The sequence below is a fragment of the Halichoerus grypus genome, chromosome 13, assembly GCF_964656455.1.
Source record: "Halichoerus grypus chromosome 13, mHalGry1.hap1.1, whole genome shotgun sequence".
NCBI classification, from domain to species: domain Eukaryota; kingdom Metazoa; phylum Chordata; class Mammalia; order Carnivora; family Phocidae; genus Halichoerus; species Halichoerus grypus.
Genome location: NC_135724.1, coordinates 68,448,888 through 68,468,160, shown reverse-complemented (window position 1 = coordinate 68,468,160; position 19,273 = coordinate 68,448,888). Strand labels below are relative to the sequence as shown.

The window sequence follows — 19,273 nt, the reverse complement described above, 5'->3', positions numbered from 1 at the left end:
GCTGAGCAAGGAGCCCGATGTGGGGCTTGATCCCAGGACTCTGGGATCATACCTGAGCTGAAGGCAGACACTCAACCGACTGAACCACCCAGGCACCCCTAAACACTCCAATTTAAAAGCAGAGGTTGTCAAATTGAATTTTAAAAAGCAGGACCTGCTGGACACCTGGGTGGCTCATCCGACTCTTGATTTTCACTCAGGTCATGATCTCGGGGTTGTGAGATTGAGCACCACATTTGGTGCCACACTCAGTGGGGAGTCTGCTTGAGGTTCTCTCCCTCGGCCTCTCCCTCCAACTCTCTCTCTCTCTAAAATAAATAAATCTTTATTTTTTTTTAAGATTTTATTTATTCATTTGAGAGAGAAGAGACAGAGAGCACAAGCAGAGGGAGAGGGAGAAGCAGACTCCCTGCTGAGCTGGGAGCCGGACGTGGGGCTCGATCCCAGGACCTGGAGATCATGACCTGAGCTAAAGGCAGATGTTTAACCATCTGAGCCACCCAGGCACCCCAAATCTTTATTTTTTTAAAGATTTTATTTATTTATTTATTAGTGAGAGAGAGAGAGAGCACAAGCAGGGAAGAGGGAGAAGCAGACTGCCTGCAGAGCAGGGAACCCGATGCGGACTCAATCCCAGGACCCCAGGATCATGACCTGAGCCAAAGGCAGCCACTTAAGCAATGAGCCACCCAGGTGCCCCTAAATAAATCTTCAAAAAAAAAAAAAAAGCAGGACCTGCAACTTCTTACTAGACACATCACTAGAGGCAAGAGAAACAAAAGCAAAAATGAACTGTTAAGACTTCATCAAGATAAAAGCTTCTGCACAAGGAAAGAAACAATCAACAAAACTAAAAGGCAACCTACGGAATGGGAGAAGATATCTGCAAATGACATATCTGATAAAGGGTTAGTATCTAAAATCGATAAAGAACTTATTAGGAGCGCCTGGGTGGCTCAGTCAGTTGAGCCTCAGACTCTTAGTCTCAGCAACCATCAAGATCTCAGTTTTGTGAAAGAGCCCAAATGTTCATCAACTGATGAATGGATAAAGAAGATATGGTGTATATTTATACAATGGAATATTACCCAGCCAAGAATGAAATCTTGCCATTTGCAGTGATGTGGATAGAGCTAGAGTGTATCATGCTAAGCGAGATAAGTCAGAGCAAGACAAATACCATATGATTTCACTCATATGTGGAAATTTTTTTTTTAGGATTTTATTTATTTATTTGACAGAGGGCTCAAGCAGGGGGAGCGGCAGGGAGAGGGAGAGGGAGAAGCAGGCTCCCCGCAGAGCAAGGAGCCAGATGCTGGGCTCGATCCCAGGACCCTGGGATCATGACCTGAGCTGAAAGCAGACACCTAACCGACTGAGCCACCCAGGCGCCCCTCATATGTGGAATTTAAGAAACAAAACAGCTGGGGGCGCCTGGGTGGCTCAGTCGGTTAGGTGTCTGCTTTCAGCTCAGGTCATGATCCCAGGGTCCTGGGATCGAGCCCAGCATCTGGCTCCTTGCTCTGCAGGGAGCCTGCTTCTCCCTCTCCCTCTGCCTGCCGCTCCCCCTGCTTGTTCTCTCTCTCTCTCTCTCTCTCTGTTAAATAAATAAATAAATAAATAAAATCTTAAAAAAAAAAAGAAACAAAACAGATGAACGTATAGGAAGGAAAAAACAGAGAGAGGGAAGCAAACCATAAGAGACTCTTAAAGATAGAGAACAAACTAGGGGTTGTAGAGAACAAACTAGGGGTTGATGGAGGGAGGTGGGTGGAGGATGGGTTAAATGGGTGATGGATATTAAGGAGGGCACTTGTTATGATGAGCACTGGGTGTTATATGTAAGTGATGAATCACTAAGTTCTACTCCTGAAACCAATATTACACTATATATTAACTAACTAGAATTTAAATAAAAATTTTAAAAAATTGAAAAGCAGGACCCACCTATATGCTACCTGTAAGAAACACACTTTAAAGACACAAATAGGTTATAAAAGTGAAAAGATGGACAGAGATAATACCATTGGTAACAACTAATCAAAAGAAAGCTGCAGTAGCTATAGCTATATTAATATTAGACAAGTAGGTTTCAGAGCAAGAAATATTACCAGGGGGCTGCCTGGGTGCCTCAGTTGGTTAAGCGTCTGCCTTCGGCTCAGGTCATGATCCCAGGGTCCTGGGATCGAACCCCACGTTGGGTTCCCTGCTCAGCGGGGAGTCTGCTTCTCCCTCTCCATCTGCCCCTTCCCACCCCCATTTGTGCTCTCTCTTGCTCACTCTCAAAATAAATAAATAAAATCTTGAAAAAAAAAAGAAATATTACCAGGGATAATGGTCATTTCATAATGATGATAGGGTTAGTTAATCAAGGAGCCATAAGAATCTTAAACATTTATCCGCCTAATAATAAAGCTTCAAAATACATGATGTAAAAAATGCAACTAGAAATAGACAAATACCTTTACAGTCAGGGGTTTCAGTTCCCCTCTCAAAAATCAATAGCTCAAGTAGACAGAAAACCAGCAAGGATATAGTAGTCAACTTGATTTTGATTAACACTTAATAGAACCACCCAACAATAGCAGAATTCTCAAGTGACATTGTTCTCAAGTGCACACAGAACATTTACCAAAATTCAAAAGACTTCAAAGCCATACTAACTATGTTGTCTGCCCACAAAGAAATTAAATTAGAAATCATTAGCAGAAAGATCCTTGGAAAATCTCTAAATAATTTGGAAACAAAATAACACACTTCTAAGTAACCCATGGATCAAAGAAGAAACCAAAAGAGAAATTAATATTTTGAACTGACTTTTATTTTGTTTATTTATTTTTTAAAGATTTTATTTATTTGAGAGAAAGCGCTGAGCACGGGCTCATGCTCAAACATGAGCAGGGGGAGGAGCAGAGGGAGAGGGAGGAGCAGAGGGAGAGGGAGAAGAAGTCTCCCCACGAGCAGGAAGCCTGATGGTAGGACCCTGGGATCATGAGCTGAGCCGAAACTTAACCAACTGAGCCACCCAGGCGCCCCATGAACTGACTTTTAAATGGAAACACAACATATCAGAATTTGTGGGATGCCACTAAAACAGAACTTGGTGGGATGGGGGGACAGGACATTTATAGCAGTAAACATGTATATTAGAAAAAAAAAGAAAGGCCTCAGATCAATGATCTCACCTATATTAATACCAGACAAGAAAATTCATTTGAGAATCTAGAAAAAGGGGCGCCTGGCTGGCTCAGTCAGTGGAGCACACGCCTCTTGATCTTGGGGTTGTGAGTTTGAGCCCCACGTTGGGTGTAGAGATTACTTACAAAAAATAAAAAATAAATTTAAAAAAAGAAGAGCCAATGAAACCTAAAGTAAGCAGAAGAAAGAGATCAAAGTGCATATCAATGAAATAGGAAACAGAAAACCATAGAGAAAATCAGGATCATAAAATTGATAAACCTCTAGCCAGACTGATCAGGAAAAAAAAAAAAAAGACACAATTACCAGTCTCAGGAATGAGAGAGGTGACTACTACCTATTCCACAGATATTGAAAGGGAATATCATGAAAAACTTTATGCCAACAAATTCAACAACTCAGATGAATGGACAAATTCCTTAAAAGATCCAAAATACCAATACTTACTCAAGAAGTACTAACCTGAAACTAACCTGAATAGTCCTATACCTATTAAGGAAACTGGAATTGTAGTTGAAAACCATCTACAAAGAGAACTCCAGGCCCATGTGCCTTCACTGAGAAAGTTTACCAAATATTTAAGGAAGAAATAATATCAATTCTCCTAAACTCTTCATAAAAAATTGAAGAGAAGGGAATAACTTCTCAACTCATTCTATGAGACCAGCATTACCCTGATAAGCAAAACCAGGCAGGCAAAGATATTATAAGAAAAGAAAACCATAATGAGGTACTACTATCCAAAAGAAAAGGAAATATATGTTCATGTAAAACCTTGTACATGAATATTCATAGCAGCTGTATTTTAATAGCTAAACACTGGAAACAGCCCAAATGTCCATTGACAGGTGAATAAATGGTGGTACATCCGACCAATAAAATACGACTCAACAATTAAGAGGAACTACTGATATATGCCACATCGTGGGAGTCTCAAAATAATTATGCTGAGTGAAAGAAATATAAAAGAGTACACCCTGTATTCTTCCATATATCTAAACTTCCATATATCTAAAACTATAGAGGCGCCTAACTAGCTCAGTTGGAAGAGTGTGTGACTCTTGATCTCAGGGTCGTGAGTTCAAGCCCCACATTAGGCGTAGAGATTACCAAAAGAATAAATAAACTAAAAAAAAGCAACAAAACCCTCCAGAAAATGCAAACTAATCTATAAGGAGAGCAAGCAGGTCAAAGACCCCCTGCTTGGAAGGGAGTGGGCAGAGAGGGGTAGGAAGGATGCATTATCAAGGGGCACACGGAAACTTCTGGAAATGACAGATATCTTTACTATCTTGATTGTGGTGGTGGTTTCATGGCAGTCAGAATGTGCCATATTGTACACTTTAAATTGTAACACTTGTTGAGGCACCTGGCTGGCTCAGTTGGTTAAGTGTCTTGACTCTTGGTTTCTGCTCAGGTCATGATCTCATGGGTCGTGAGATTGAGATTAAGCCCCCTTTGGGCTTTGCACTCAGAGGGGCATCTGCTTGAAGATTCTCTCCCTCTGCCTCTCCTCCCACGTGCGCACACATGCAAGCACACACAAGCACCCACACGTGTTCTCTCTCTCTAAAAAATTTAAAATAAATAAATAAATCTAAAAAAAATTGTAGCACTTGTTATGTTCACTTTATTATTTCAGTTGTACTACAATGAAAGATTATACAATTCTGGGGGTGCCTGGGTGACTCAGTTGGTTAAGCGCCTGACTCTTGATTTCGGCTCAGGTCATGATCTCAGGGTCGTGAGATGGAGCCCAAAGTGGAGTTCCACGCTCAGCTCCAAGTCTGCTTGAGATTCTCTCTCTCTCCCTCTGCCCCTCCCCACTCTCTCTCTCTTGAAATAAATAAATCTTTTTTTTTTTTTAAGATTTTATTTATTTATTTGACAGAGAGAGACACAGCGAGAGAGGAAACACATGCGGGGGGAGTGGAAGAGGGAGAAGCAGGCTTCCCGCTGAGCAGGGAGCCCGATGAGGGGCTCGATCCCAGGACCCTGGGATCATGACCTGAGCTGAAGGCAAACACTTAACGACTGAGCCACCCAGGCGCCCCGAAATACATAAATCTTTTTTAAAAAAAAATAAAGAAATAGGGATACCTGGGTGGCTCAGTCAGTTAAGTGGCTGCCTCCGTTCAGGTCATGGTCCCAGGGTCTTGGGATCGAGTCCCGCATCGGGCTCCTTGCTCAGAGGGGAGACTGCCTCTCCCTCTGCCTGCTGCTCTCCCTGCTTGTGCTCTCTCTCTCTCTCTCTGACAAATAAATACATAAAGTCTTTTTAAAAAAAAATTTAAAAAATAGGGGCGCCTGGGTGGCTCAGTCGTTAAGCGTCTGCCTTCTGTTCAGGTCATGGTCCCAGGGTCCTGGGATCGAGCCCCGCATTGGGCTCCCCCCTCGGCGGGAGGCCTGCTTCTCCCTCTCCCACACCCCAGCTTGTGTTCCTGCTCTCGCTAACTCTCTCTCTCTGTCAAATAAATAAATAAAATCTTTAAAAAAAAATTAAAAAAATAAAAATACAATTTTAAAAAATTAAAATTGAAGTATACAGTTGGGAAAGGAAATACTGGTTTTTGTTGATGATCGGCAACTATCTCTAAGAGGAAGAAGTTTGTTTTCCTTTCCCTCCAGAACCTAGAGAAAAACCTCTGTGCTGGATTGATATCAACCACTGGTATCAGCTGCTGGAGATTTTGGATTTTCAAGACGAAGACTCAGCAGAGGCTGACATTTGCTGTAAACTCATATTGAAAGCACCTTATCTGGGCTCAAATATTCTCCCTTCTGGGACAGAAAAGAAGTCCCCAAGTGTTGGTCCCAGAGGTCCTGTGGATCACAGGTATCTTTCCTACACATCTCCCTTCAGTGCACTGAACATCCTGGCAAGGTGGGTTTAGGCTTGAGGAGGCTGATGCCCAGAGAGGTGAAGGTACGTGCAGTTGGCTGGGTTTCATTCAGTCTGATGAGTACTTCCGAACCCACTTCCCATCTGTCCCTTTCAATCCTGGAAGAGGTCAAGGCCTGGGTCCTCGCTGCTCCCCTCCCCACCCATTTTGCACACGAAGAAACAGGTCCAGGGAGGTCCTGATTGGTCTTGTGCTAGGGGGAGTGGGCTGAGGGTCTTTCCCACTGCAGGACACCTGCCATCAGAGCCCTGTGATGGTCTCCTGTGTCGAATGGTGTCTTTGGCAGGGGCTTGCTCAAGAATTCCAGTGAATCCCCAGCCCCCAGGATGGCTGTAGCATCACAGACAAGCCAGGCCTCCTGGCTCACATCCCGTCTCCTCCAGTTTCTAGCTCTTTACCTTAGACACATCACTTAACCTCTCCCTGTTTCAGCTACTCCCCTGTAAGTGAGAAGAGAATTAAAGGAATGTAAAGCCGTCAGAACAGTACCTAGCCCACTGAAAAGCTACAGGAGTACTCTCCAAATAAATAAAGGGCTTCAGCTCTGCCTAGTTCTGAAGGTTTGGGCTCTTGCCATTCCCATCCAGGGGGCCCTGGGTGGGGGCCCCACTGACGCTGAAGAGTGCCTGCCCTGTGGGCTCCCCGCGCCCAACAGCAGACACTTTCCAGACCTTGTCATGCTCTCTCCAGCAGGATAAGGGGAGGCTTGGTGTACCTAGTTCCCAAGATGAAGGAACAGGCCCCGAGAGGACACTGCCAGTGGGTGACAGGGCTGCAACCAGGCCGCGCCTACCTGCCTCCAAGACGGGGCCTGGGCCAGGCCCACCTGCTGCCTCTTGGGTCTGGAACTCAGGCTGGAGGCCACCTGGCGGGGGCTCTCTGCCCACCAGGCTTCACGGCACAAGCCCCCTCCTCCCGGAGTGTCCCTGCTTGTAGAGTAGCCGGTGGCCGCGAGGCCCTGACAGGAGGGCCTGTGAAGGGGCTGTGGACACCTGCCTGGCAAAAAGGCCAACCCTCTTCTCTTGAGTGGGTTTATGCTCGAGCTCAGCTATTGCATCGCGTGCCTCCGTCTGAGAGGCGGGGAGATTGAGACCAGCTGCTGCTGCCTGAATTCTCCCAGAGCTCGCTGGGTGACACCCCGCTCAGGCCGTCACACCATTCTGGTAGGAGTCTCTCCCAGCAGCGACATTCAAGGTTTGTGGGCTGGATTGGGGCCAGTGGTGGGCAGGGAGCGAGGGGAGCAGGAGGGCTGGGGGAGCAGGAGGGCTGGGGGGAGCAGAGAGCTTGGCATTTCCCCAGCAAAGAATCACAGGAGAACACTGCTTCTTGCCTGTGACGGACTTATCAGCTTGCCCAGTGCAAGGCTGGTTTCCCCATCTTTCTCCTCTCTGCCGGCCTCTTTCATCTCCCACCCTGCTTTGCCTTGCTCCAGGGAGCCTGAGCCCCTTGCTCCGGAGTGAGGGCACCGGAGACACTTCTGTGGCTCCCAAGCCAATGGGCAGGCCCATGTCTTTAAAACAAGGATGACTGAGAGGGTCAGGACCCCAGGATGGTGGGTTGAGAGCTGGAAGGAACTATGGAGAGCCAGCCCTATTTAATACAGAGGAAAAAGGAGAGACCCAAGGCCGGGAGAGAGGAGGCCATGGCCAGGTCCCAACAGCAAGTCAGGAGCAGAGAGCTGGGCTGAACCTGGTGTTATTCACACCCTTCCCACCACGTCCAGATAAGGGTTCCTCCAAAAGCAGCCAGGCTGGCGGGGGCCTGCCCTCGGGGTGGGCAGGCAGCAGCCAAGAGGGAGCTCTTTTCCTCCCCACCTCCTGCCTGGTCCTGGAACCCAGCACCATGCCGTCCTCACCCTTCTTGACCATCTCCTTTCTGGCCCAAGAGGCTGTTGTATATCTGGCCAGGCTGGAATCCGTGCTGACTCAGGTCCCCCGTGGGCCCAAATGTGGAGGAAGGTCAGCTGGTGGGCCTGGGTACGTAGGCCCAGGGGTGAGCTCCATCTTCTCTTTGGCCCAGGGGGCTTCTCTCTGCCACCAGGTCTCTCCTCATCCATGAGGATCCCCACTGCCCCAGACCTGACCTGGCTCTGCATGGGAGACTTAGGGTGCTGGCTTCCCCACTCTGGGCCTCATTTCCCCCCCCCCCCCGGACATCTTTAAATTCCTTCCTTGTCTTTGCCCTGCTCAACACCTAGTTGGGCTGTACTCCAGCTCTCCACACAAGGCTGGGGTGGGAGGGGCAACCATGACTTTAGGCTTCTGATCTGGAGCCTGCCCTGATGGTCCTTAGGCGGATGGGAGATAGCCCCCTGCTGGGTACAGGCTACCCCTGGGGCAGCCCTAGGAATGCTCCACCCCCAACTACCCGCTGCTGGATGTGCCCACCTCCACCTCCTGCATGCTTTTTGGGGGTCCACCAGAGGAAGGACTGTGCACGTGGGCCTTCAGGGCCTGGAGGGAACACACAAGCTCTTTGTCTCTGGTCGGAGGTATCTCCTAACCCCGTGGAGTTGCCCACTAAGTACAGGGAGCCTGGGGGGGTGGGTACTAGGGGTGGTGGGCAGCACTTGCCCTGTGGGCGATGAACCTTGCCTCCTGTCAGCACAGTCTTGTCCCCAGTCCAAGGGGTCCTGGGCTCAGGCACAAGATTACTGTGGGGCTCCATTCTGAGCTTTGCCCCCCTGTGGCCTCCCAACCTGCTCCTCTCCAAGCCCCACCCAGATGTGAAGGTCAGGTCCCTGGCGGCCTCCTCTAACTCCCCAGCCCACAGGTGGACCCAACCCCACACCTTGGTGTCTGACCAGGGAGCACCTGGGGGATGTCAGTGTGAGCTTGGTCCCTCCCTTTCAGGTGGGCAGCATCCTTGAATCTTTGACCACCCCTCCTCCCCACCCCAAAAGTAGGGCTGGCGCTCAGTGGCCCTGAGGTCCGCGGTGCAGAAAGGCTGAGGCAGAGCAGGACATCACCGTTTACTGTGGGATCAGCACAGCAAGTGCCGGGCGCTTCCTGCCGAGGGAAGCCTGACAGTCCATCCTGGGTTGACCATCTGGACTCCGGTGAACCCCTTCTCCTTCCATCCCCTTCATCCCAGGCTGCGCATTTACACTGGATTTCTGGGGGCCTGGAGGGCCTCCATCATCCCCCATGCCATGTGCCTAGGAGCATCGGCACTCAGGTAGGAGCCAGGGTGGGTGGCGGGTCACCTCGTGCAGCAGGCCTGGGGCTCAGACCCTGGCCCAGCGGCTGCAGAGCCCCAGGTGGACGCAGCAGAGGTGGCCCCAGCCACGCCGCCCTCAGGCTCAAGGTCCAGGCCCTCGTAGATGGTGGGGAGTGAGGTGCGCTGGCTGAGCCGCCGGCGCAGGCCGACCAGCAGGGGCTGGGGCAGGGAGGTCACGTCCACATTGTTGCCCAGGTCCACCCAGGCCAGCGTGGGGAACTTGGCGGAGTCCTTGACGGCCTCAGTGAGCTCGCGAGCAGTGGCCCTCGTCAGCCTGTTGCCGTTGAGCAGGAGCTGGGTGAGGCGGGGCAATGTCCAGAGGCTGGGCAGCATCAGGCGCAGCAGCTCGTCGCTCAGCCCCGTGAAGCTCAGGTCCAGCACTGTGAGCCCGGCCCCCTGGCTTCCCAGGTAGCGCATGATGTGCCGCACGTCCCTCGCGGACAGCGGAATCCCCGAAAGGTTCACGGTCTCCCCCGCCAGCTGAGTCATCTGGAGGCTGCTCTTGAGGCTGTGGGAAGGTGGCAGGCAAGGATGGACTGGACAAGGGTCCATGGCCCAGGCAGGTCCCCACTGGCTGCAGATAGTGACCCGTCAGGGCGGCCCGCGGTGGTAGCGGGACCCAGGCCCTACAGTCAGGCCACGCTACTTTCTAGATGGGTGGCCATGGGCAATTCTTGGAACCCCTCTGAGCCTCATTTTCTCCTTTGGTGAAAAGGGGACCTGGCTGTTGTGAGGAATAACATGCGTTAAGCTTCCCCGAGCCATTATTATAAAAACCTACTGCGTGCCTGCGTGGCCACACCTGTTACATCTAGAGTAAGAATGATTATCCCATTTTGCGGAGGAGCAAATGACTCTCAGAGAGGTGACAGGACTCTTGCATGGTCCCACACCGCTAAGAGGGAAGCCAGGTCTTCAAATTGAGGTGCTCTGACTCCTGAGCCCACACCTCCTCCAAGGTTGACCCTTTGTGGGTACAGATAGATGTTCCTATGAGGGTGACATGGTATCAGGCTGGTCCCCCCGGCTTTGGGGGCTAGAGAGGGGACAGGCCCAGAGTAGCAAGAGGCGAGGTGTTGGGAGGTGTAGGGGTGGGCTGTTGGGAGGTGAAGGGCCCCCTGTGTTCTAAGCTGGAAAGGAAGTTTAGAGACCGAGAAGGGACCCCCACCACCCCTGGAGACCCCTCTAGGTCTCTCCTGTCATTTGAACATGGCCCTACTATGCATATAGGCAGTGTGACCACCTCCAGGGCCCTCACCCACCGTGGCAGGGAACAACCCCATGGGCTCTGGGCTCATCGTGAACCACCAGGCTCAAAGGATGGGGAAGCAAGTAGAGGAGAGCCCTGGGGCTGTGGTTCTGGGTCCCTGGACCTGGTTGTCTGCAGCCAGTCCCCAGGCTGTCTGGCCACGGAGCTGTGATGGAGTGACTGGGAGAGGGACCCCATGGCAGAGCAAGCTCTCAGGCTGGCTGTGGAGGCCTTGGCTTCAGGCAGCCTGGCAAAGGCTTTTCAAAGAGCTGTAGGAGAATCAGGGCAGGGTGTGGCCTTGGGCAAGCCACTTTGCCTCTCCCAACCTCAGTTTCCTTTCCTGTAAAACTAGAATCATGTCCCAGAATCTGTCTCCCTCCATAGCCTGTTGTGAGGATTCAGCAGACGTCTGCTGAGGTCATCTTGGCCCGGATCAGGGCCAGGCCCTGTGATAGGCCAGGGATTGAGGGGCGAGCGAACGGCAGGAGGCAGGTCACACAGAGGGTGCAGCTTGGCTTGGGGAGGATTCCAGGGCTGTGATGCAGACAAGAGTGAGGGGCTCACAGGGTAGGGTTTCAGGCACCAGCCTCTTGCTGAGCTGCCTCTCCATGCCAGCCTAGGAAAGGACCCTCAGGGGCCACGAGGTGGGGCTGTGGCTATAGGCTCCCCTTACCAGCTGTGGGTCTTCCTCCGGGGCAGGCTGGACCCCCGCTGCTGCCGCTTGGAGTGAGGGGTGAGGTGGTAGATTAGCTGCCGGCAGATCTTATCCGAGGACTTCCAGAGCTCATAGTCCTGTTGAGGGGCGGTGTTGTCAGGGTGAGGCTGAGCCCCTCCCATCCCCCTCTGGGCCTTGGGGATCCAAGTGTGTGGCCCAGCACATGATTCATCATGGATCACTGAGCTGCCCACTAGCCTCCCCCTCTCACCCCCCACCCTGGCTGTAGCCTGGCACAGAGCCAGGGGAGGCTGCCCGCTGGTAACTGGACAGGCTGGTCTGAGGCCCGCAGTGCTCGGCGGGAGGAGGCCTAGACAATGGGCCCTTGTTCCCTGTCCTCAGGCCCAAGGCCAGTGTCCCGGGCTATCAGCCGGCTCCCTGCCCACCCTCAGCGCTCCCCGGGGACTCGCCACAAGGGGAGGCAGAACCAGGCCCCTCCAGGGAACCCTGCTCCACTGACGCCACCCCCAGGGAATAGAAACAAGCCAGGTCAGCATGCTCTTCTTCCTCTCACTCTCCAAGCTAGACTGCCCGTAGGGCCTGGGTCTGGGCTGCCAGATCTGGGAGGGTTCATGCGTTACAGCACCGCCACCTGGCTCTCTCCTGGGCCTAAGCGGGCCCTCGTAGAGACCTAGCTCGGGTGGAAAAACAGGGATGCTCTGCTTTCCACAAAGCTGGCCCTGTGCAACCTCCACTACCCAGCACATTCTTTACCCTGTTCCTCTGTTAACAGTGCGTACACACAGTGGCAACAAGCCCTGGCAGTCACTGTGTGACTCTAGGCTAGCCTCAGGATCCTCGGTGATGTCTGCATATCAGTGTAGGAGTTCGGGGCTGGCCGGGCCCATAGTGGGCACCACTGTTTCACACAGGGACTCACTGTGACAAAGGGATGGGGGCTGGTGGCTGGTGGCTGTGTCAGGAGCACAGCACCTTCAATGTTCATGGCAGGATGTCTGCAGGTGCCTCCAGAGCGGAGTTTGGAGCAGATATGGTGGCTTGGGAGGGGCGGGGGGGGGGGGAATGGAGTCCCCAGGTGACACACGCCAATTCAACATGAGGAGGGATTTGCTGGTGGCTCACACTGCTATGGGAAGCAGTGAGCACTTGTCCCCAGGTGTATCCATACAGGATGGGGACATGCGGACAGGGTTTCCAGCTGAGGGCGGCTCTCTTCTGGCCCCAGGAACTCAGAGGCTGGGAGTTTGGTTCCGTCAGCAGATTTGTCAGAACATTCTATGTCCCGCAGGGTCCCTGTATGACTTCCTGCCTGGATCCTGGGTCCTGGCGCAGAGGAAGCAGGTCTACCCAACACATGACTTTTCAGGTGTAGGAAAGCACAGCTCACATGTGTTCCTAGTACACTGAAGCTGGCATCGGGTCCCAGTGAGGGACATTGATCTGCTTAAGGCCTCGAAGCAAGCCGGATGAGAATGAGGCTCCTAGCTCCCAGCCCAGGGTGCTCCTGGTCCCTGTCAGCTGCACTGCCCAGCCTGAGGTCCATGTCTACTGGCCTCACCGTCTTGGGGCACTGCAGGTCCCGGGCCAGGTTCACAAGCAGGTCATGGGAGATGGGGTCCACCAGATTGAGGAAGGCCACATTCCTGTAGAGGATGTCGGTGAGGAGGGTCCCCTCGAGGCCCAGGTCCTGTGGGTGGTGAGGAGAGTTGAGTGAGCCAGGAGTTGGGCTCTCCCTTCTCCAGGCCCCCATCCAAGCCAGCCCCTCACGTCTGTTGCCCTCTCTCTGTCTCCCTCCCGGATGCTTGCTGGGGTCTCTTCCCAGGCGGCAATGGGCCAACTGTCCAGAGGCAAGTGGACCCTTTAGATGAGGAGAGTGTCAGTGCATCGGGGGCTTCAGGGAGGTGATAAGTAGGTTCCCAAACCCTTAGACTAGTTCCCTGGAGGCAAAACATGGTACTGTGACACCTGCCTCCGCTGGGGTTGGGCTTATCTGGAGGGTTCTTTGGGGGGCTCCTCCGATGACCCCCCCCAATGCTGCTGTCCTCCAGCATTCCTTCGGGGCCATTTGCCTCTCTTCCATTTATTCCTGAGCTCTCCCGAGTTCTGGCCACCATCTGTTTGCTGACAGGTCCAGGCCCCTTTTGTAGGCATGGGCCCCCTTCTCAGCTCAGATGTCCCGAAGGCAGCTTAGACTGGGTGTGTTCACCTCCTGCCGTGAAGCGCGTCTCACCTCCTGTGCCCCATTCAGTAAAGGGCATCGCCATCCCCATCTTCCCAGCACTCAGGCAGGGGTCCAGAACCACCCTGCACTCTTCCCTCACCCCTCTCTGCCCAGCTCTCCCTCCCCACTACTCCAGGAGTTTCAGGCCTCTCTCCCTAACAGCCTCCTCCCGGGCCTGTCGACCTCCCAACACCCATCTATTCCCACCCTTGGGCTGCCAGAGCCAGCTCCAGGAAACACACACCTAAACTTGACCCTTAACCCCTTTGGTGGAGACCAAATGCTCTCGTTGTGTAACACTAGAGACTCATGCGCGGCCTGGCATTCCCACCCTCCCCAGCCCACCAGCCTCTTTCTCCAGCCTCCAGGTCTCCCACCCCTCACAGAGACCTCACCATCGGGCCCCTGGCCTGCCCTTCAGTCCTTGGGCTTCTCCTCCTGTTATTCCCACAGGCCTGGTGTGGCACTGAACACCCTTTTAGAGATTATACTGACAAGCTGATGGGGCAGGCACAGCCAGGAGGGGCCTCCAGACCCCTGGGCCCTCCCCAAGCCAGAGAGTGACGCGGTCTGTGCACAAGCCCCCTGTGTACAGGAAGATAGGCCAAGCGGGAATGCCCAAGGGCCATAACTGCAGAGTCCCTGTGGCTTGTGGGGCAGGACAGCCCCCTCTTTGGTTGGGAATCCTGACCTCTGAGACACAAGGGGGCAACATAGCTGGTTTCCCAGCTAAAAAAAAAAAAAAATGTCCTGCTGGTGCTTGGGCTCCAGATGCCGTCCCAGACAAAGATCTGTACCTCTGGATGGTCTAGCTGATTTGGTGCTGCTTTGCTGTTTGCATTTTAAACACCATTCAAGTTACAAATGCCAGCTAGGGAGGATCCAGAAGAGAGGGCTAGCTGGTGAGCCTGGGCTGACCCAGACAGGGCCCCAGACACAGCCAGCCTTCTGCTGGTCTGGACAGCTCCTCTTAAAGGGCCAGCCCCACCTTTCCAGCCCTGTCAGCCTAGAGAAAGGAAACCCAGTGCAGCAGGGAGCGGGGCTGGGAGACTAGAGGTTGGGCTCCGGCCTCCGCTGCCCCCCAGTCTGCTCTGTGGTCATAGGCTCACCACTGTTCTCCAAGCCTCAGTTTCCCTTCTCTAATCATCCACCTGCAGGCCAAACACCTGCATGGCTGATTTCAGATTCCTGGATGGGGCAGGTTGTGGTGGCAGCTGCTGTGGGTGATGGGGACATGGCCAGAGAGGGAAGTGGCTTGCCCAGTGGCGATGCTGGGACCAGAACCCATGTCTCCTAGGGCACCCCGGGCTGGCTCCGGTACCTGGTGTGTGTGAGACCAGAGGCGCACTGCCCCCCCCCCCCGCCCCAGTCCAGATGTGGTGTTGTGATGTCCAGATGCCAGGTGCATGTACTCAGTGGGCGTGATTTGCCTGTTAGGAGGATGGGTGATGTGAGTTGTAGCTGCTATAGGCTCATGGTGGGTCGCACTGGCTGACCAGCTGGGCTGTCACTTCCCAGGGTCCTCTCTCCAGGCTCCAGTGCAGTGCCTCCCTTCACCCTGGAGGAGCCAGGATCTGTCCTCTTCCCCTTGCCCCGCAGTATAAGATGTCGTCCCCCTCCCACCACTCCCTTGCCGCTCCTCCCTTCTCCCGCCAAGGCCTGAATCTGGGTCCTTAGCTCCAGGCTTGGGGCACCCTCAACACACACAACTGACCTCTCAAACCCCAGAGAGGTGGACACCGTCGCGGCCCCCTCCTCCGCACTCACAGCCCCCACCCCACCCCGCAGCCTCGCGGGCCTTCGCTCTAGCCCTCTCGCTCTATTGCTTTCCGTCCCTCGTCCTCTCACCCAGACAAGCCCCTTCAGCCAGTCGTACCCTCCCCTCGGAACCCTGCCAGCCCGCGCGCCCGTCCGGGGCCAGCCCTGCCTCCCGCGCCCTGGGCCAGCTCCGCAGCACCTCCCGGCCCCTTCCAGGCCCGCAGCCCGCGGCTCCCGGCCCCTCCCCGGCCTCCAGCCCCGGGCCGGCCCGCTCCTTCTCTCGCCTGGCGCAGGAGGCGCAGCAGCTGCCGGGCGCGCTCGGGCCGCCGCTCGCGGAGCGTGGACTGGATCTCGCGGAGCCAGCGCACCCGGCGCTCATAGGGCGCGGGCCCGCACCCCGCCGCCGCCCCGGCTTCCGAGCCCGCCTCGGGTCCGGTCCGCCGGCCCAGCCGCGCCCCCATGGTCGCTGAGCTGCGGGCGCGGAGCTGGAAGGGAGTCCCGGCCGCCTGCGCCCCGCCCCCGGCCCCGCCCCGCCCCGGCCGGGGCTGCACCGGTGGGGGGCGCGGGATCTGGGGGTGCGCGCCCGGGCGGGGCCGCCGCGGTGGAAGGGGGGGTTCCTGCTGGGGGCGCCGGAGCTCCCAAACACTCGGTTCGGGAGGTCTCGCTAGTAGAGGCCCCGGCCCGCGCTAGACCGGGCTCTGCAGCTCTGTCGCCAGGGCCTGAAGCCGTTGGGGGAGATGCTGAGCCAGGGCCGGACGAGGTGGCGCTTGGCCATGGCCTCCGGCTGGCTGACCGTGGAACAGTGGCTTTGGTGGTGCAAAAGAGCACTGGACTCAGAGTCAGGCCGGGCTGTGTGGGGATTCCGGTGCCAGCCTTAGGCAGTGCCATCACCTGCCTTCAGGACTTTCCCCGGCAGTGGGCAATTAATTGTAGTATGACCCGTCCACCTGCATAGATGTTCCTGCTTGACAAATATTTACTGCCCCTCCCTGCCTGGCTGGGGGCAGGCCGGGGCAGCCTAGGTGGTTCAGGCTCCCTCTGACCCAGGCCTGGCAGAGTTTTGGGATGAAGAGTGCTGGTTAACCCTAGGGCTAGCTCTGGGCAGGCTGGCCAGCAGGTCAGTTGCACCTGTCCCAGGCTTCCTTCTTCCAGCTTGACAGGGGTGGGGAGGCAGTGTGAGGAGGGGGAGCCCTGGCTCCTCCAGGGATCAAGTTTGAGCTAGGGACCCACCACAGCTCTAGGGGCCTACTTGGGGGTCTGCTGTCCCCTGCAGGCCCCCCTCCCAGCTCTGGGCCCTCACATTCCCTGGATAGGGGACATTTGGAGCACTAGGCTCCAGATCCCCAACTCCCACAGCAAAGAGGGTGTGTCCAGCCTATGAGGACAGTGGGCCTGGGCACCGGTGCAGGAGGGGTGAGCACAGACAGGGTGTGTGTGGGGTAAGGGGTGGCCATCTGAGGGCACATGGTAAGTGAGGGCAGACGCAGGTTCCTCTTTTGGGTTAAGTATTGCCCTCCAGGAGTGTGTCTGGGGACAGGGTGCTGGGCACTGTGGTCCCCCAGGGCTGAGCCCCTGATTTAAGACAGAGGACAGCTTAGTGTCCTTGTCACTTGACCATCCACTGAACCCTGACCCCTGTTGTTGCCTGCTTGGACACCCCCGTTGGGACTCCTGGGGCCTTTCCATCCTGGGCCCCCTTCTCCCCTGCCATCCGCCAGCTGGACCTAGCAGCCTCCACTACCCCCCTCTGTAGTCAGCATTGTCCTGGGGCCACCTTGGCACCACAGGTTTCCTTCCTGGCAAACCTGCATGACCGCTTGGCTTGCCTTCCTCCAGGGCCCAGGCGCCGTCGCTGACCTGACGTGGTGGTGACGGGACCAGAGACTTACGCAGCAGCCCCTTGCCCCAGGGACCTCTCAGACCCCTGTCCAGAGCTGGCAGCCTGGTAAGAACCCCCTCCCTCTCCTCTACATCCTCAGGGCTGGAGCCAAAACTGGGCTGTCTCCCAAATCCTGACCATATCCTTCCAGAGGCCGAGCCAGGCCTGGACATTGTCCCCTCAAACATGAGAAGGCCGAGGTGGAGGTCCAGGGGGGTGGGGAGGGAGGGCCGAGCTTGGTTGTCACGGAGGGGGAACCCAGGCAGTGGCATGCAGGGGTGCTCAGGGTTGTAGTCCTGTGGAAAGCAGAGAACTGCCCCCCAGCCCCACACCCCTCAGGTCCTACCCCACCCTCTGTGTTCTTGGCTGAGAGATTCCTGGAGGACATTTTCCCAGAAAAAGAGGGAGGTGGTGTCTGGGCCTGGATCCCTGGATGGGCCTCCCTCTGCCTCCTGTGGGGGTGGTTAGGTTGAGTTGGCTCTTAGGGAGTGTTTCAGGCCTAACCTGAATTGGGTAGGAGGCCCCAGAGACAGAGCTGTGCCCTCAGGAGTGGGGGGCATCATTCCTCCTTACTAGTCTCCGTGTATATTTAAGTAAAGGCTGCTGGCCTCCCTCCCTGGAGTTGCCTTGCTCTGTAGATCTGTGTTTGTGGAGACCCTCTTTGGTGGATGGGTCGGGGGTGGAGGGGGCAGGGGTGTGCTCTGATTGCCCCCCCAGCTGCTAGGGCTGATAGGGTTCAGCGGCTTGTATCAGGCCCCTGGACAGCCAGTGAGGGGGGAAGTTGGGGAGCCAGAGAGTCAGGTGGGAGGGACACAGCTGGACCCCAGGCCTTGCTGGGGACACATCCTGGGCCCCAGGTGGGGCCTGCCAGGAGACAAGCAGCAGTGCCAGTCACATCTTTGGCTTCCCACGCTCTTGGCCACCCCATGTGGTAACAGGGAGCTGGAGTGACAGGGAACCAAGGTCCAGATGACCCAGAAGAAGGGGAGAAGGGTGTGGCTGTGGCTGGAACTGGACCTGCCCCACCTTTGGGCCTCTTCTCTATCCACCCAGTGGGATAATCTAAGCCCCAGTACCTGCAAGGTTTATGGTACCTCAGCGAGTAGCCAGGTGACAATGAGCCTTCTGGCAGCCACTCCCGAGAAGGATGCAGGATGGTTTGGGAACTCACTAGGAGGACAGAAGCAGACAGACACTCAATGGAAACAGTTTCTCTTGGAGCTGGCTCTATAGGGATGTGCTGTAAGCCTGCCGCAGGGCCAGGAATCTCCATGGGGGGTAGGTTCACAGGTGTAGGCTCGGGACTGATTAGAATCGCCTGGACCTGTCCTTTTTAGGGCGTACGAACATAGGCAAAGTAGGTAGCTGTGTTAGTTTTCTGTGGCTGTCATAACAAATTATCACAAACTTGGTGGCTTAAACAACAAACGTATTCCCTCACAGTTCTGGGGACTGGAAGTCGGAAATCAAGGTGTTGGCAGGGCTGCGCTACCTCTGAAGGCTCTAGGGAAGACTCTTCCTTTGCTTTTTTCTAGCTTCTGGCGGTTGCTGGCATCCTTGGCATTCCTTGGTTTCCAGCTCCATCACTGCCACCCGGGCCTGTGTTGTCACCTGGCTTTCTTACCTGTGTCTGTGTGTCTCTCCGCACATGGCCTTCCTTTTGTTTTTTTTTTTTTTTAAGATTTATTTATTTAGGGGCGCCTGGGTGGCTCAGGCAGTTAAGCGTCTGCCTTCGGCTCAGGTCATGATCCCAGGGTCCTGGGATCGAGCCCCGCATCAGGTTCCCTGCTCAACGGGGAGTCTGCTTCTCCCTCTCCCGCTCCCTTTGCTTGTGCTCTCTCTCTCTGTCAAATAAATAAATAAAATCTTAAAAAAAAAAAAAAAGATCGGGGCGCCTGGGTGGCTCAGTTGGTTAAATGGCTGCCTCCGGCTCAGGTCATGATCCCAGGGTCCTGGGATCGAGCCCCATGTCCGGCTCCCTGCTCAGTGGGAAGCCTGCTTCTCCTTCTCCCTCTGCCTGTGCTCTGCCTACTTGTGCTCTCTCTCTAGCTCTCTGTTAAATAAATAAATAAAATCTTTAAAAATTAAATAAATAAATAAAATAAAATAAAAGATTTATTTATTTGAGAGACAGAGAGAGAGGAGGGAGGTGCAGAGGGAGAGGGAGAGA

At 54.7% G+C, this 19,273-nt stretch overlaps 1 protein-coding gene and 1 long non-coding RNA gene across 2 annotated transcripts; one reads left to right on the top strand and one right to left on the bottom strand.

The window, feature by feature from the left end:
* Positions 1-9,057: 9,057 nt before the first annotated feature.
* LRRC75B (leucine rich repeat containing 75B) lies at positions 9,058-15,712 on the bottom strand. Its single transcript, XM_036110922.2, has 4 exons — positions 15,509-15,712; positions 12,804-12,932; positions 11,243-11,361; positions 9,058-9,828 (listed from the first exon to the last, which is right to left on the bottom strand). Exons 1-4 carry the CDS (start codon positions 15,683-15,685, stop codon positions 9,303-9,305), a joined length of 951 nt encoding a protein of 316 aa, XP_035966815.1. The 5' UTR covers positions 15,686-15,712; the 3' UTR covers positions 9,058-9,302.
* Positions 11,654-18,800, top strand: LOC144379909 (uncharacterized). The gene is made up of 3 exons (XR_013443440.1): positions 11,654-11,773; positions 17,061-17,169; positions 18,639-18,800. It is a non-coding gene; the product is annotated as an uncharacterized LOC144379909 (long non-coding RNA).
* Positions 18,801-19,273: the final 473 nt, after the last annotated feature.